The 18,161-nt window shown below is 37.5% G+C and overlaps 1 protein-coding gene across 4 annotated transcripts in view; it reads right to left on the bottom strand.

The window, feature by feature from the left end:
- The window catches only part of ckap5 (cytoskeleton associated protein 5), a 54,277-nt gene extending 36,320 nt beyond the window's left edge, over nt 1-17,957 (bottom strand). For 3 of the 4 annotated variants that reach the window (XM_040132282.1, XM_040132285.1, XM_040132286.1), the window contains exons 1-11: nt 17,844-17,957; nt 15,632-15,729; nt 12,055-12,248; nt 9,213-9,419; nt 6,482-6,653; nt 6,255-6,387; nt 6,043-6,143; nt 5,336-5,449; nt 5,072-5,176; nt 4,230-4,319; nt 37-201 (exon numbers count right to left, since the gene is read on the bottom strand). In XM_040132282.1, coding sequence (XP_039988216.1) covers nt 37-201; nt 4,230-4,319; nt 5,072-5,176; nt 5,336-5,449; nt 6,043-6,143; nt 6,255-6,387; nt 6,482-6,653; nt 9,213-9,419; nt 12,055-12,248; nt 15,632-15,688 — 1,338 coding nt within the window. In that variant the 5' untranslated portion in view covers nt 15,689-15,729; nt 17,844-17,957. Of the gene's footprint in view, nt 1-36; nt 202-4,229; nt 4,320-5,071; nt 5,177-5,335; nt 5,450-6,042; nt 6,144-6,254; nt 6,388-6,481; nt 6,654-9,212; nt 9,420-12,054; nt 12,249-15,631; nt 15,730-17,832 lie in introns of all 4 variants that reach the window. The other variant, XM_040132284.1, reaches the window with a different exon arrangement.
- Between the last annotated feature and the right edge of the window lie 204 nt (nt 17,958-18,161).

Raw genomic sequence — 18,161 nt, 5'->3', positions numbered from 1 at the left:
ATATTGTTAAGACATTTCCACCCAGGGTATGTGTACCTTAATGAGAGCAGCACAGAAGGGTTTGAGGATGCTCTTGGGCAGTGTTGCCTGTGTGCAGTGTCTGAAGGAGCGGGCTAGAAACAGAGAGGCCTGCTGCTTGATGGAAGGGTTCTTATTGTCCATCACAGCTAGGATGTCCTCCGAAAGGTTCTGAAGAGTGCACTGGGAAAAAATAAAAAAAATAAAAATTATTGTAATATATACATACACATACTTAAATATGAAATTATATAACCTACAAAAAAAATAAAATAAAATAAATAACTGTCCAAAAATCTATCCAACTTAGATTAGGGCATCTTCTGAAATCCATTAGGTCTGGAGAGTCAGTAGATTGCTCTATAAATAACAGCACTCAAGTTAGGAATCAATACATGAGGGTTTGTAGTAGTTCTGTAGAGTCATGCTAAGCCAACTAAAGAATGCTTTTTGAAAAAAAAAAAAATTAACTTTAATGAAAAGGGTATTTCACCACTGGAAAAGGGCCCTCGTTTTAAAACTAGGTCACCTTTTTAGTAGACGTGCATTTATTTTCGAAATTAGTGCCTTATAGCCAGAAAAACTGAGAAAAAAAACAAGAAAAAAAAAAAAAGGTTGTATATTTCCTATTTTGCTCTAAAGCAGAAAAATCCTACAACAAAAAAGAATGTATGCGTGCTGTGGCTAACCACTCCGGGGCCACTCCTTATATGGGTACTTTCCACAGGGCCTCTGCTGTTGGTGGTGTGTTTATGGAAGAAAGTCGGGGACTTTGCGACCATTTTAAAAAGGACAAGTTGGCATTGACCAGCATTTTATGTCTTTGCCAAGGCTTTTGTATTTTATCCCCAATCACCATTAAGTCCAGTCGTATCCAAGTATGTAAGGATTAGTGATTGTAAGGATTACAGAACACAAGCACAAACGGTCTTCAAGGGGGAATTATGCAGACCACGGCACATTTAGGAGAGCACACAAGCCAGTATACTGCAGAATTACAGCAGACAGTCATAACCATTTGAGTCTGCACTGTCCATTTCAGTTTGGTAAGGGGGACAATGGTCGACGAGGGGCTAGGAAATTATACTACCACCTACTTGCTATCCATATATACACACAACGAAGAACCAGGAGCGTCATGTGCAGCACCCCAAAGCTGGATGCCACATACAAGTTACATTCAAAAATATAACAGTCATTGAGATAACTAAGTCAAGTTTACCAAAACTAAAAAGAAAAAAATGATGTGTCACTGTAGCTCTGGCCAAAACACCTTCCACTACCCCGCACCTGGCGCCTGCACAATGGCAATGCAGACAAAGAACTGGTGCTCTTTTCACCCAGCCCCCAGAAGTAAAACAGAAAGAGACATATGAGAGACTATTATGAATAAGCTAAATTGACAAGTAAATGATACTTGATGCTATATTGCACAGGTTTTATTATTATTCAAAACAAATCAATTTTTAAAATCATAATACACATTTTTTGTTACACTGTGCAATCTTGTTTGTAGTAGTAATGTTATAGTATACTATTGTTTTTTTTCCAACAGTGCACATGTACCAATTAAAACTGACCAGGAATACAATCAGGTCAAGCTGCCGGTTTTCCTAGCTATTTCAAAACGGGGAGTAGTGTTAAGATACTCTGGACCAAGATTTATTAGTACAACTTCAGCCCCACTTGTAAATAACTTTATAAACAAGATGATCTTGTGCTCCCTCTGTACTAAAACAGTACAAACCGGAGTCTGGTAGTGAGACAATCACTTAATTTTCATGTTGTGTATCAGAGAAAAAATTTGGTCCTATTTGACTACAGGAAAGGCATTGCCATGTCCAAGTATTTTTCCTTGTTAAACAAACAAATGTTGATATGCCATTAGGCAATATTGTCTGATAAGAGTAAACAACGTATCAGTAATTAAACATGACCCTAAAAGGATAACAGGGACCATTTTTAATGTGAAGACATGCAAGCGATGGAAAATGTCAATAATAAGTTAGACCTGCAGGCAGGTATTAAGGTGGTCCTAGAACAATCCACACCCATCAAAGCGATGGAGGTCGGACCTTCAGGCCCACGGGCCTGATGCAAGTCTCGGCTCGACAGCAGAGAGAACATTCCACAAAGGTTGAAATGTTTTTCAGGGCTATTCCAGTAGGGTTTTCCAGAAAGCCTGGTTGACCTAGCCTGGCATAAACCCTGGACTTGGGGTTGAGTCAACCTACTGCCTCAAGTTTTGGGGTAAGTGAGAAAAAAAAAAAAAAAAAAACCTCTATCTATATATCTATCTATCGGTGGAAATGGGCATGGCCTATATCATGAGATTCAGCTAAATTCAGGGAACGCATGCATGTAAGGTTTTTGAATGTGCAATGTACTATGTGGGCTAAACGATTATAGCGTCATCTGCTGGTGGACATGTCATTTTTTGGGTCTGATGTGTGCACCATTCTATACCTCCCCTGAAAATTACTAAATAAAAATAAATAACCTGAGCAATTACAAATAGGGCCCTAGCTGGGAACAACTGCTGCTTGGAACCCCAGAAACCGATCAAATTCAAGCTCATTGCAGCGAGGTATTTGCAATTCCATCTTCATTGGTGTACATCCGCCACACAGACATCACACCAGTCATCACCATGCACTGGCGGATACAGCTAACTGAGCCACTCTGGCCGCAGGGCCTCTCTTTTAGCTGCAGTTGAACTGAAATTAATCAATCTCCCAGCTTTATTTGAATGAAGCGACCGCCTCCTCTTCTATATGCTGTTGTGTCTGCATTCACATCTCTATATTCAGCCTTGTTAAAGTAGCAACAAATATCAAAGCCTAACATTTTATCAGGAAACTACTTCTCTATTAAATACACCAGTATTTTAGTGTCAGCTTTTCTTCATTGCTAGCATGAAAACAGCATGGTGGCACCCGTGGCATGGAAGCCGAGAGATATTTTAATATAAGGAAGGTAGAAGAAAGTTTAATGCCATTCCTATGAATGCGTTCCCCAAACTAGAACTACAGGAATCAAGTTGAAAATCGGTATTAGGTAAGGTATGCTTTCTACGATAGCCTACTGGGGACTAGTGCTGCAAATAAATATTTTCATTCCTGATTAGTCTGCCAATTACTTTCTCTAATAGTCGGTGAATCATTAAGTATATAAAATGTCATAATAGTAGAAAATGACCATCACAACAAGATAATGTCATCAAATGTCTTTTTCCCCCCCAACAGTTCAAACCTTAAAACTATTCAGTTCAGTAATACAATCACATTAGACAAAAAGGTCTTAGTTGTGAAAATTTGATGCCTTAAATGTGACTGTCATAACAACAGAAAGTGAGTTAATCAGAGTGGAAAACTGCTGTTATTATAGTCAAGTAGTATATACAGAGGCATGAAAAAGTTTTGGCATCCTTGGTCAAAAGTTCTGTTACTGTGAATAGCTAAGCAAGTAAAAGATGACCTGATTACAAACAGGGATTAAGTTAAAGATGACAACTTTCTTTAATATTTTAATCAACATTTCTTTTTTATTATTTCCATCTTTTACAGTTTCAAACTAACAAAAAAGGAAAAGGGCCTAAAACACGAGTTGGGAACCCCACATGGTTAGTACTTAGTAACACTCAATTTTGCAAGTAGCTTTTTGTAGCCAGCTTTCAGTCTTTCAATTCTTGTTTGGGGGATTTTTGCCTAGTATTCATTGCAAAAAACTACTAGTTCTGTGAGATTCTTGGGCCGTCCTGTTTTCTTAACTACTAAGTAGTTTCAAATAAAGTAATTTACTAAATACAGTTTCACCATTAAAACTTAAGAAATGTGTTAGCTATTGATGATTTAGCAATGTGTAAATGGATTTCTTAGAACCATCTGTAGTGGCATAAATTAAAAAAAAAATTTAAAAAAGCTGTAACAACTTCCAAAAATTTCAGTTTTGGGAACCAAGCTGTATATTAAACTTTGTATGTTTAATTATACTTTGTAAATGGACACAACCTACATTGATATAATTTATAAAAACGGGCAATATATTAGCAAGCTAATGTTGTTGTTGCTAGTTCTTAATAAAACAAATAAAATAATAAAATAATTATTAAAAATAAATAAATAAATAATAATCTTTCACATTTTGTTGAATGATTCAAGAAGAGATGTTCACTACTAAATATTTAATTGTTGTATTTAGACTATACTTACAGTGAGGAAAATGGCATCAATAGCCTCTTGTAGGGCCTGGACAACCTGAGGCTTCTTCTCCTTGAACTTCTCCAGAATAGTTGGAACAACCTAAATACAAAGAGCTCCAATTTAGCGGTAATCAATGATTTTGAAACATGGAATAGTACTGTCATTTAATTGTCGTTTAAATTGTGCAAAGGCCATCTCCTAATGGTTCCCACATCATTTTGTGGCACCAGCAATTTGCTAGGTTGCATTAGCCTGCATTTATGTCATATCACAGTTTTAACATTTGAATAATACTGGCAAAAAAAACAGCTGTAATCACATATGAACAGTTTGTGATGAAACGCCATTTATTTTTTAGTTTAAAAAAAAAAAAAAAAAATGGTATTAGCTAATATTCAAGTTCAAAGACTAATTACCACACTCAATTATTGTCACCTACCTCTGATTTTATTGCCCTTTACGTTAAAAGAAAATGAATACATACATAATGGCTTTCAAATCTCAGGACAAAGAACAAACACATACAAAAGTTTTAATACAGTATTTGTTTCTATTGTTTCTAAAAAAAAAAAAAAAAAAAAGGTTAACACCCACCTTCAAAAAAAAATAAATAAAAAAAATAAAAAAATAAAAATGTTGCAAAGATGTCTGATGGCCACATTTACTTTAAAATTAATAAAGCAATAATTATGAGTACTTTGTGCCAATTACAACCAATAACTTCATTGAAATGAAAACCTACTCACTCTTTTTAGGTACTAATACGAACTTTTCCTTTTATGACTGAGAAAATGTATTCTTTAAAGAAATAACAATCGCTGTCATAATATGAAGCGATTCCTATAACTTACTTGTCCTGCATATGTTCCAAATTTCTTCCTGAGACCAGCAGCCAGACCAGCCAGACATTTAGCTGCCATTGACACCAGCATCACGTTGGCATCTTTTCCCACAACCTGTGTACAATAGAGAGTCACCATATCCCCCTCAATCTAAGTCTTGTCAAACCAAACTTTATTTATAGGAAGAAGTTTTGATCATTGGTCTTTCATGTCCCTATTAAGTTTCCTTTAAGCTACTTCCAGAGAAGATTGAGCATGTACTTCAGTCTTTACCTTCTTCAATGCTCTGACAAGGTCTCCATAGTCTCCATTCTCTAGTTTGGGGTTCCTGGTCAGAGCATCTACAGCCTCCAGAGCTTCCTTCCTTTCCTGCCACTTTTTAGCTTCCTGCAGAAAAGGGCAGAGTAAGTTCACATATTGCAACGTTTAGGGCCCCAGTCAAATTCATCCATTAGCTATACCCATTTAACATTGAGGTTTGAAAATGGACTGGAGCCAATCCCAGCTGACATTGCGCAAGAGGCGAGGTACACCCTGGACAGGTCGCCAGTCTGTCACAGTACTGACACAGAGAGACAACCATCACTCACATTCACACCTAGGGGCAATTTAGAGTCACCGTTTAACCTAACCCGTATGTCGTAGGACTGTGGAAGGAAACCAGGGCAACCAGAATAAACCAGACAGCACATGCAAACTCCACACATAAAAGCCCCAGTTCTTCGGCAAGTTTGAACCCAGAACTTTCTTGCTATGAAGTAACACTGCACCACCATGCTGCCATCACACACACACACACACACCAAAAAAAAAAAAAAATATCTTAATTACAAATTTATATCTAAACTAAGTAAGTAACTCACAATTTTGTTTATGGATACCTTAAGAGGCTAGCCAAGAAGAAACTTTAGTTAACACAAACAGACTTAATGTTTTTGCACAGGTTTTTTTGAGTAATCTACATAGCTAGATAAACGTACTATTTTCTCATAGAAGTCTTTGGGCATCTTGGACAAAATCTCCACAGCTTCCAGCAGTTCATAAGGATCCACTGCTGCTACCGTTTCTGTCACATCCTCTCCTGAAAGAGGAACAGAAGAGATGGCACCAGACCATGACTTTACAACTCGAAATCAAAGCAAAATGTTCTATGTATACATCTATTAGCAGTTTGCCACCTACTTACACCTACCTTCAGACTGTGCTCCTCCTTGGGTTTGCTGCTGTTCAAACTTTGCTTTCAGGTCCTGCTGGGAGCGCAGGAACCTGGTTTGCTTGGGAGGAGATGAAGGCAGCTTCCCCCATTCCTCCTCCAGCTCCTTCAGCTGCAGGGACAGAACAAAAAGCATTGCTTAGTTTAACTTGACTCTGAAAGCTGAACATTAAGGTGGACGAGAATGTGCAATGATGGTGTCAAACCTGCACAGAGTTGATGTTCTGCAGTGAAGGTCTCAGAGCATCTCGGATCCATCTGTAGATCTCTACAGCAAGCAGCTTAGCTTCATCTCTCACCGCCTTCTCTCTGGACTCAAACTGCTTGGGTAAAACCTTCACTACTGGCTTCAACGTCACTATCTTAGATCCAAACTCACTAGGGGAAGATTGTGACAGACCGAGGGGTGACGAGTTGTTAGTGTCATTTCAAAAGGGAGATAGAAGACTGGTATACTTAGAATGTAGGTATGTTGGTGCAACACTTTTGGTCATCGGTGATCATACTCATTGAAACAGTTTTTTTTTTTTTTTTTTTGGGGGTGTCAAGGCGCCTCTTAGTACTTTTCTATTGAGTCACTGCACTACTCCATCCAAGGACAAACATGCAAACTGTCCTACCATGTGATATTAAATTAATATGAAAACTGATAGACATATTACACATATGCATTCCATTACACTAAAGAATGTCCTATCTGGAAAATCCTATTGGCTGAGAAAATGAAAGTACACCACTTTGTTTCAAAGGGACAGAACTGTGCCATTGACAATTACACCGATCAGCCACAACACCAGTTTTAATGTTGTGGCTGATCGGTGTATACTGTATGCCAAACCTCAGCAACAAAAATTATCCACAGAAGTTTTAGTAAAATTACAAATTTCAAGGGCTGTACCAGAGTTAAGCTGATTTTAGCTAATTATACAGCATTCAGCCACAACATTAAAACCGGTAACTGGTGTATCGTTGCGGCTGATCTGTGTAATCTATCAGGATGTTACTTTTATATAATTGTACATCCAAGTAAATTTATATAGTGTAATCAATTGTTCAAAATCATCTAAATTTTTGCTGTAAAAAATAATAATTTAGTTGAAAATCTAGTTGTAATGAGTTTAGATTAAATTAACTTTTGGATATTTGATAGACTGAGTTGGGCGTTTGGATGTTGTTAACCGTATGGAAGCAAAACATTGCCATTATTTGAAATATATCAGCAACTGAACGCAAAATTTTGAAATTTTATCCCTACTGATTAGTTCTGAAATTTAAATACTGAATTTATTGCACTGAAACATCTGACATTGAAAACTATCTTTCTGAATTTATGTCGCCTGAATTTCACTTTGTGAAATTCTTTAGTCAATTTCAAGCTGTGATATTTCAAACTTTATTTAATACACAAATTTAGAGAAAATTCATGTGCCAACTATTCAGAAGCTAAATTCAATTTTTTTTTTTTTTTTTAATTTCAATTCAACTGTAAAAAATTCACGTTAATGGACACCAAAAAAAAGGTAATTGAGACTGGATGCAAATCGATCCAACCTCTGCACTAGCAAGCACCCAGGAACGGATCATACATAATCATTGGAAAAGGGACGGCCTTTAAAAACATTTTTCTGAGCATCACAAACCATGTTAAATGACTCCTTTAATATCAGAATTGAGCCAGTCAGTCCAATAATAACTGCAAAGTCCGTGAAACGTGGCAGACATTTTTCAGTAGGGATGCACTTTCAGCGCCAATACCATTACCTTTGCTATTATTATCAAATTAATAAATAATTGTGCACCAGCAACTTGGTTAAAAAGTCAGCAACTTTCATAGAAATGAATGAGGCACCAGGTCACACGCAATTGCTTTTCCTGATGTTCAGATCTGAATTTTATATCTTGAATTTCAGCGTCTGAATTTGACCAAGCATATTTAAGTACCCACACTTTTTGACTTTACTTGAATTTTGTGTTAACTGAATTGAGCTTACTGAATGTGAGCATGAATGTTCTATATAAAAACTTTACAACCCTAAAATAAACATGGAAACATGGAATGCAGCATACTGGAAATAAAGTTTTTTAAATTTCACAACCTGAAATTGTCTATTGAGAATTTCACAAAGTAAAATTCAGACCAGATGGATTTAAAAAACAATTTTTTTTTTTAGTGCAATAAATTCAGTAATACTTAAATTTCAACACTAAGTATAGAGTAGAGATTAAATTAAAAAAATTAGCATTCAGTTGCTGGTCCAATTCAATTTATTATGGCAATGACTTGGTTCCATACAACCCTAGCATCCCAGTTGGGACTGGTCAAAAGCACAGTAGGCAGGTACTTTGCTATAATTGCTGATTACATTATGGACTGACATAAGACATTAAGAGGCGCGTTAAGTATTATAAAACTTTCATCTGCATGTAGATTAATGCTGTGATGTTTTGACTTTTTCAGTGACTGATATGCTATTTCTTTGTTTTTTTTTAATGTGGCATGTGGCAGGTGAACAAATGGTAACAAAAGATAACGGTCATTTTCGTCTGGTCTATCATACATCTGGGACTTCAGTATACTTTTTGAAAAACTACACTGATGGAAGAAAATTTTAGTTAATACTCAAATGTATCTATACAGTACCTATGTTAACAGCAAGTTAAGCAAGCTCCAGTATTGTTTGGTTTTATCCGTGTTGTCTAGCTCCAGTATTGTTTGGTTTTATCCTTGTTATTGTCTAGCTAGTTGGCTATTAATAGCTGGAAGGGCAGCAAAAAGCAAAATAAATGTAATAACATTGGGGATGGTCATTTTAAATCTGAATAATATCACATGAATATCAGAAATGTCAAAATAAAATACTGTGTGTACCTTATTTTCAGCTAGTCCCCGATGGGTTTCTTAGTGTGGTCATTCTAACCAAAGAAAGTAGCACTGACCTGAGAGTCTTCCTGAGCGTCTCAATGCAGGCCACCACTATTTTTGGGTTCTTATTGTCCAGTCCTTTTAGAAGCTCATCCTGAACCACCTCAGCCTTCTCTATCTCAATGTACATCAGACAGATGTCTGTGCCCAGCTCCTTAGCCCGGGCCTTTGGCTGGTTGAACACTTTGGTCACCACACCAGACACCACCTCTCCTGTCGTCCTGAAGCAAAGGGTTTAAGATACAAAATCAGACCTGTTAGAACACACTAGGCATACTTGTGAACACAGTCTTATGAACAAGGTTGATTTAAGTGGGCTTTTAAAAAGGTCAGCATACATAATTACACTTGGATCTAATCTGATAAATCATTTTGTATCGTGAACATATTGCACCTTTTTTCTGTTTACTTCACATCACTGACAACCATTCATTAGTGTCAATTTGTTAACATTAAGAGTGAAAAATCAAATTGCAAAGGAGTTAAAACCTACTTTCGACAGACAGACAATTATTTGCCATGAACAGCAGTCAGATTTAGGTTGTTACAGAATAATGCTGTTCAGATATTTCAAATTCATCTACACATGTAACTGCAGCTAACTTTGGCAACAAAAAAAGACAAATAAAGTTGAAAGTGATTAATTTTATGAAATTGGGAACGTTTTAAGGCTTTGCAAGTTTATTGGAGTAGCTTAAAAATAAATAAAATAAAGACTAAAAAATAAAGCTGCAGTCTGAGTGAGTGTGTTTCCACAGGTAGAAGCTACAACAGTACTGAGAGCTGAACCCAGAGAGACTTAAAAACAATGATTTCTCTCTAATCTCCAGCACAGTTTAGCCACTGAGGACAGAGGAGAAGACCAGCAGGGATTAACTGTCAGCCCTCCTACATAGCAGGACAACAGCAGCGCTTTCGGAGCAGCTATGCACAGCAGTTATCCCATACTGTGAAGCTGTAATGGAAACGCATGTCATCTAAACTTGGCACAGTGCAGTTCAAGCAGAAAAACCCAGTCATGTGGAAAAACTAATGAAAAGCCCAATGATAACAACCACACCAACAATGAGAAAACATTGGGAATAGTTAAAAAAAACAGTGGCACAGATCATTTTATACTTACATTGTTTCTGGAAAAGACAGTGGCCAAAATCGTGCAGTACACCTGGTATCAAACTGGACTGAATTCCAGTTAGGTTTTTGGCTCAGGAGGAGTACAACAACCACAGGATTACTGCTGAGGCTGACTCACTGTTCTCAGACTTTTCGCACAGTGGACATTTTGATTTGACAAACACATTTATAACTAATATAATAACAGCTATAATTGATTTAGGTTTATCAGTTCCAGTACCCTGGTATCATAAATGTCTATAGTTGTGATGAAAAAGATCTGTTGTCTTGCAAGTAAATGGTGGCTTGTGCCATCAGTGCAGATGGGAGGACCTGGGCCCAATGCTCCAAGTACCATAACTTCTCTTCCCTCAGAGAGACTGCCAGTGCTCTGTGTGTCCCCCCCTTTGTCCTTCTACTCTCCAGCAATGTCACAACACATTCCTCTAACATCCACTCACCTAACCACTGACTATACTGATCACAACATCCTATTTCTTCTTAGCAGTTATGTTTTGTATATAAAATAGATAATTAAAACATCCTCTGTGTGTCTCCCATTATTTACTATAGTCTACCTGATGGTCACACCATCATCTCTTACCTTATTATATAGTGATTTGGTCAAACAGTGGCAGTTCCTCCATAACCATTTCTGTTGTTTTGATCATTTATTGAGTGAACAGAACATCTCAGTGCTCAGTCATATGACCCCCAACAGACTAACTGGAGCTGATGCATACAGGATTATAAAGATCAGCTGCCAGGGCTCACACCATAAACAAAAGTCAGCCAGGCATCACGTTAAGGCCGGCTTATATTTCTGCGTAGAATCAACACAGAACCTAGGCGGTAGCCTAAGAACACTTACTTTTACTGAAATTACTTCAACGCAGAAAAGAGAGATGTCGTCGAAGGAGATGGTGTGTACGACTACTGATTGTGCTTCTCCAGCCACTGAGAGACATGGGTGAGCAAACCTATCAAGAGCTGTTGCAGTCTGCTTTGCCGGGACATATAGTTACATTTCAAGGGAGAAGCACATCAAGCCACAGCGTCGGGTATGCAGCTATGCTGTACCTACAGCCTCGAGTCTATGCGTAAGTGTAAACCGAGTTACAAAAAATAAAAATAAATACATAAAACTTTTGGAAAGATTTTTTGATTAACCTTTACTCCTTTAAAGTCATTCCAAGAGTAGGGCCATTTTCAACCGACTGTAGCACTGTGTGAAAAAAGTTTGGCTTTGCAGAGAGGATGCTAACACTATGGACTATGTGGAGTCATCTGTCAACGCTGCTGTAATGCAATGCAGCATTATCCAGAAAGGTGCTCCTTGACAATCAAATACAGTACATGCAAGCACTGTTTTGTAAATTACTCTAACAAAAAAAACAAACACAAAAAAAAAAACATGCTTATTACCTTGCAACTGTTGTGACGAAAGATAAAATAGTGGCCACTGTAATAACTTTCCAGACTTGTAAATTCCCACCTGTGAGTATTACAAACTGCTGGGCAGCATTCTGTTATTTTGGTGCCCAACAAGCCTTTAAATGAATAATCTGTTACTCCAACTAAACTGTATTTGATCGTCTCACTGGTACCCTAAACAACACGACCCCAAACAACGCAGCCCCCTGCGTTGCTGTAATGCAGGATTGTTTTTCGGTCTGAAACCCTGCTAATTCCAGGCATTTCTACAAGGTTGCAGATGAAATTCTTTTTCAAACTATTACTTACTTGCCAGCTACATGGGCATTCTCAATGAAGGCCAGGGCAGCCTCCAGGCCTTTAAGCTGAGCCACAGCATTTGAGTCAGTGACAAACTTCTTTATCAGTCCAAGGTACTTCCCCCACTCTAGACTCTTCTCATCTTCAATCCTCTGAAACAATTTCAGGGCTTCCTCATAACCATTCAGACGGGCTTTCCACACCTTAAGAGCAGCATGGGTCACAGAGAAAAAGGGTGAAAAACAGAAAGAGAAAGGGGTATACAAAAGTTAAATAAACGTCAAGTGTGATTTGTCAAAGCATTAGGTCAAGACAAAAAAAGTTTATCTGGGCTCATAAGCAGTTGAAAGCAGGATTTCAGATCCACTGTTATGAGTTGACAGTACTACAATGGTAAGTGATTGTAGTACATGTAGTAGCATCTTCCCTTTTGACAGACCAATATACATATAATTATGTACATATAATTGAATTTGGTGTGTAAATCTGAGGTTAGCTCCTGGTCTGTTTAACTCCTTACTTCTTGCTCTGGTTCCACTTCAACAATGATTCATATCTGGCTGTAGAGGCTCAAATGCTCAGGAAAGGTAAGAACAATACCTGCTGGGAGTATTTTTTATGTATTTATTTTAATTTTTAAACTAAAACAAATTCTATGCACTGATTTAAAACATGCTCATGTATACAGATTTCTATACATGAGCATAATGTAATGACCATATAGGTTTATGTTACAAGCAGACAACATAAGATTTATATGCATTCCTCAACTATTACTTAAATGATAAGGCTGGTGTTATTTTTCTTATTGTCAACAAATCTTGTGAAAAGACAAAAACCAAAATTCAAGCTGCAAGCAGCATTGAAAGGGTCCTCGACCTTTCAGTCTCTTCTGATCTAATGTGAAATCTGGGGCAGATTTAACAAAATATATTTGAGTAACAAAAACTTCCTCTTTGATGTCAAAACATCAAAATTCGCCACGCCACCAAGGCAAAAACGTTCAATGAAAAATTACCATTTTCACAGCATCATCAATGTCTTGAGGATTTTCTAACCACTTTTGAGTGGATGTGGTCAACATGCTAGGAGGAGTACATCGAAGTACAAAACATGTCATTCCCTTTTGCCAATAGGTGGCACTATGACTATCTGATATCGGCATATAGATGTCTTCAGGCCGGGGGTCTTGTCAAACATCTGAAGTTTGGGACAGATTGGACGATGTATGTTTAAGTACTCTCATATGGTGATGGCGCCAGGGACACGCTGTTCACTGACAACACAAAAGCCATGCAATTTAGCATCACAAACGTCTTTAGATTACACTGACCAAATTTGAAATCTATCTAATCAATTCTCTAGCTGGATTTTGCTAGAGTACAACCCCTGTAAATGGCAAAAACTATGTAAAGTAAATTCAAAATGGCTGACTTCCTGTTGGGTTTAGGGTATGTCTTCAAGAGGCTTTATTGTAAGTCTACGAATGTTATATGTGGCTCCCAAATTTTATACATATAGGCGAAATGTACCACGAGAGCTACTTTGTTGAAATTTGGAAGGGGGTGCTCTCTAGCCATTTTGCCACACTCATATCCAAGACCCATAAAACATGTAAATTTTCACATCTGATGTATGTGCAAAGTTGTGTGTGTTCGAGCACCTTTAGCCACTCAAAGATACGATTAATTTGTCATGATAACAACAACAAACAAACAAACAAACAGATTTCAATAGGGTCCTTGCATCGGTCGGTGCTAAAAATGTTAGCCTCTCTCTAATATTTTCTGACTATCCTACCCTGTCTGTGCCACTCAGCCTCGAGCCCACCGGTTCTTACTAAAGACAAATAGTTTCAAAAGGTTGAGAAGTTTTCTAAAAAACAGCTGGCCACTGTAGTTTTTAGCAAACATTAGTCAAACAGGAAGAAATAGCGCATTTGTAGAAGAGTCTCAAGAGTATTGCCCCGTAAATGCGAGGTCAAGCTTTCCCTCAACAGACACCTCTCTATGCGTCTCATTCAATTGGCCGTACAACAGCTGACACGTTAATGAGCTTCTAACTTTCTTTCCTAGTGATCATTTTACAAGTAAAAGTAACATATCACAGCACAGCTGTTGTCTCTAACTGTGTATGGTGATTTTGTCAGATGTCATCACAGTTTAAAAAAATAAATAAAATAATAAATAATAATAATATATGGATTATGGCAGTGCAGAGCAGCAGCTTCAAAATGGCTTGGAAGTGACTGCTGGTTAACATGCAGTCTTAACGGGCTAAATTTCAGTCCCGATTTTATACTTGTTCCATTGTGTGACAACAGAAAAAGAAAAACATGTAAATAAGAAAAGCTTTTTTCTTAATTCAGCTGCATTAAATAACTGTATATGTGAGCACAGACGGCAGAGAAGCAAACCTATATACTGCGGTCCAGCCATAATCCAGGTTTTGACCTAGTCTTGTTTTATGACATAAGATGTTTCTGCTGAGGTGTTTCTAATATTTAGTCTACCCTCTGATGTAAATGCGGTGGACTAATTATTAGAAACAGCTCTCACAATACATTTCACCGGCAGCAGAATTTACGGCCTCCAGTATATAAAGTTGAATCAACACCTGTCTAAAACGACAAACAAAATGGAACATTACAACCAGTGTTGCATCTGACAATTATTTTCATTATCGATTAGTCTGCCAATCATTATTGCAATTACTTAACTGTCTTATCTATAAAATGTTGGAACGATTCCTGTTCTAATTTTCCAGACCCCAAGGTTACATATTTACATTGCCCCAAAATATTCAGTTAAATGTCATAAATGCTAAATAAGGTTTCGAAATTTAACTTTTGAGAAGCTACAACCAAATGTTTGGCATTTTTACTTGAAAAACATTATCAAAGTAGCTGCCACTTAATTTTCTGTTGATTAAGTAACTGATCAATCAACTAATCATTTCAGCTCTAATTACAACCTTAATGAAGGCAGGATCTGTTGCAGGGCTGTTGTATTAGACAGCATTAGTTTTAGCTAGATGGACCTAATAAACTGGAAACTGAGCGTATTTCTGGCAGCAGGACAATGCATATGAGACTGAGTCAAAATAAACTACAGTGTGTGTTTATGGTCATTGAAGGAATATTTCTCCCACTGCAACAGTATGTCTTCAATAGTATTTTGACAACAATGGAACTCTATGGCACAGAGGCATAAGAGATATCAGGCCTTCATACATAGAAATACTTATTAAAAAATTCATTATTTGTCTGGGTATTTTCATGGGATTATTAGACAATAAGTAAAATATAGAATATCAGCAGCCTCGACCATCCAGGCAGAAGTTCAGATGCTACTGGGCTCTATAAAAGCAGCCCAATAGGGAGCCAGTCTATTTGACGCAAAACAATATTTTTGGGGACAAAGTTTGAGAAAAAGCAAAATCAAACACTATTTGATGTAATGCATGATTGGGAACTCAAGTTTTCTTTGAAGGACTTAGTATATGGGATGGGAGAGATGTGACAAGCATCTCCTGTCATTATTTGACTGAAAGGAAATTTTAAGAAAACTGTTAGTGAGTCAGTCACCTTGTGTTCACATTTTTGGTCGATGGGAAGCTTCATCCACTCACTATCGTCCCCCATGATGGCCAATTGAGTGATGGGCTTCCCCAAAAGGTACTCAACTGGAAAACAAAAGCAGCATTACTGACAATTACATTTTTTTCATTTCATCTTTACTGGTACTGTGGTTTACTGCTGGAGTAATAAGTAAAGCCTAAAAATCCTCACAGAGATCCTGGCCTAACCATCAGGAGCAATTTGAGGTTCAGTGTCTTGCCCAAGGACACTTCAACAAGTGGACAGGAAGAACTAGGGATCAAACCACCAACCCTGAGATCAGTGGATGACCCACTCTACCTCCTGAACCACAGCCACTCCGACTTTTAAAAAAAAAAAAAAAAAAAAAAAAAATCAGTAATCAGCCAACACTGAACAAAACAGTTATCAGTGACTATACTGCTATAGTCCAATTAAGGAAAATCTTATTAACATGTCATTTTCTTCACCAAAAATACTTTATTGTCAGTCTTTGGCAATAAAAGACTACATCGTTTAAAGTCATTTCTTCAGTTGCAGTATGTATCAGTCACTCACTTACAAGCACTCACTTCCACTTGAAAGCATAACTATGTGATTGTCTAATGCAAATTAGGGAGTGATTATGGGTTCATATTTTGTACTGATCCTACCCTGTCTAGTAAACGGACTAAAGACGTCATCCACACCTCTGCAAACTATTATTGGGCATATTGGTCTACAATAATATCCTTAAAAATTTACAACCCCTGTGACACATGTGACACAAAAACTATAGCAGACCTCTGGATGGAGAGAGCACCAAACTCCATTAAAAGAAAAACAGGTGGACATACACATAGAACATGACATTATACCTTTTAAACAATCAGCTTGTCACAATTGAAGATTCTGCATGCACCTAAACAACCAAGCACTACATAATTTAAAAATACTACAACTTAGGAAATGTTTCTTATTGTTGGCACCTGAAAGTTCTGTTGAAAACAAACTGCAGGAGTACCTCTTTAACGGAGAGATGTGGCATTAGGATGTGTGTAGGAACAAAATCCTGAAACTGTAAAGTTGTGCAAAACCCACCAAAATCTAATATTTCTGTATTTTTGACATAACACCTGGTTGCTGACAAAGTGATGGTATTTTGCTCATTGACTGCTTATCGTTGACGACATACATACCTAATATATGTGTGGGTGACAATCTAAGAAAATGTATTAATAATGTGGGTATAATGACCAAACAAGCAGAAGTATTTACTGTTCATTCCACTCTGACACATCAGTCTATTTCAGGGATGTTTATCACTGAACTGTAATGGAGCCCTTAAGACCAATAAAAAAAAAACTACACTTACTTAGCTAGCAGTAACATTACAATCGCAGACGATAACTCATGACATATCGCAAAACTAATACAACAATGTATCACCCAACTGTAACTCCAATTATACATTGTTTCACAAATATGACAGGTATGAGCATGTCGATTAGGGAGGAGGCAGTAACGTAAACCGAGAGAATTATCTGAAATTTTGAGCTGCACTGAAGCCTTCACACACGAGGGCCTCAAGTATCGTTGATTTTAGACTAAATACTTAAAAACTCGAGTCCACGCACAGCTAGCTACCTTACGTGCACTCGGTAACTAGATTGCACCATTAAATACAACCACTCATAATAATTTACGTTAGGAACTGTTTGCAAGGAGTGCTATCATTTAGCATTTTTTATGGTTGTCACTAATTATATTTCCCGTTTGCTCAGACTGGAAGCGACCAGCATCTTATCTAGCTATCGATAGCTACCAGTGAGATGAGCGCCACCAACTAGCTAACTTAGCAACAACAATGACAGTTGCTACGTGCACGCTAACCCGCTCCTTCTGGTTAACGCCACTTCAGCAGAAATAAAAGCAGCTTACGTTGACAACAAATGTGTAGCTTGTTGGGATGCTTTGTATAAACTTATCAGATCCATAAAATGTTCATAGCTAGACCTTATAGTTTGTAAGTGGACGATAGTTGCCGTTAGCTGCTTAGAAACAAGGCTATGAGAGCTAATCTTCAATCCGCGCAAACAGAGCCAGGCCTAACCACGCAGTTCACAAAGACAGCTGAAGAAACAAAACAACCTAGCATATTAGTTTTAAGTCAAATCGAGTTTAACTACAATAAGATAATTATTTTATACCGCAAGGATACCTGCTGGCGTCTCTAGGAGACAATAAGTTGCTGGCTGTCCAGTTAGATGGAGATGACAATGGGATCACTACGGAGAAGCCTAGCCGATCTTTATACAAGCGTTCCCAGTGCCACCTACTAGACAAAACACAACTTCCGTTTCAAAATAAAGCTGGCAGCTATAACGTTTCTCGTTTATGCAAAGTATCGAATTAATTAACATATATTTGATACTGGTAGACATCTTCAGTAAAGTAACGTTTCGGAGTACAGTTTTGTTTATTTATGTATCTTACTGTGCAATTGATACATTTTGCACCCCCAAATGAAAGCCGCCTT

Source organism: Xiphias gladius, chromosome 8, assembly GCF_016859285.1.
Source record: "Xiphias gladius isolate SHS-SW01 ecotype Sanya breed wild chromosome 8, ASM1685928v1, whole genome shotgun sequence".
Classification (NCBI taxonomy): domain Eukaryota; kingdom Metazoa; phylum Chordata; class Actinopteri; order Istiophoriformes; family Xiphiidae; genus Xiphias; species Xiphias gladius.
This window is presented reverse-complemented; position numbering and strand designations above follow the sequence as displayed.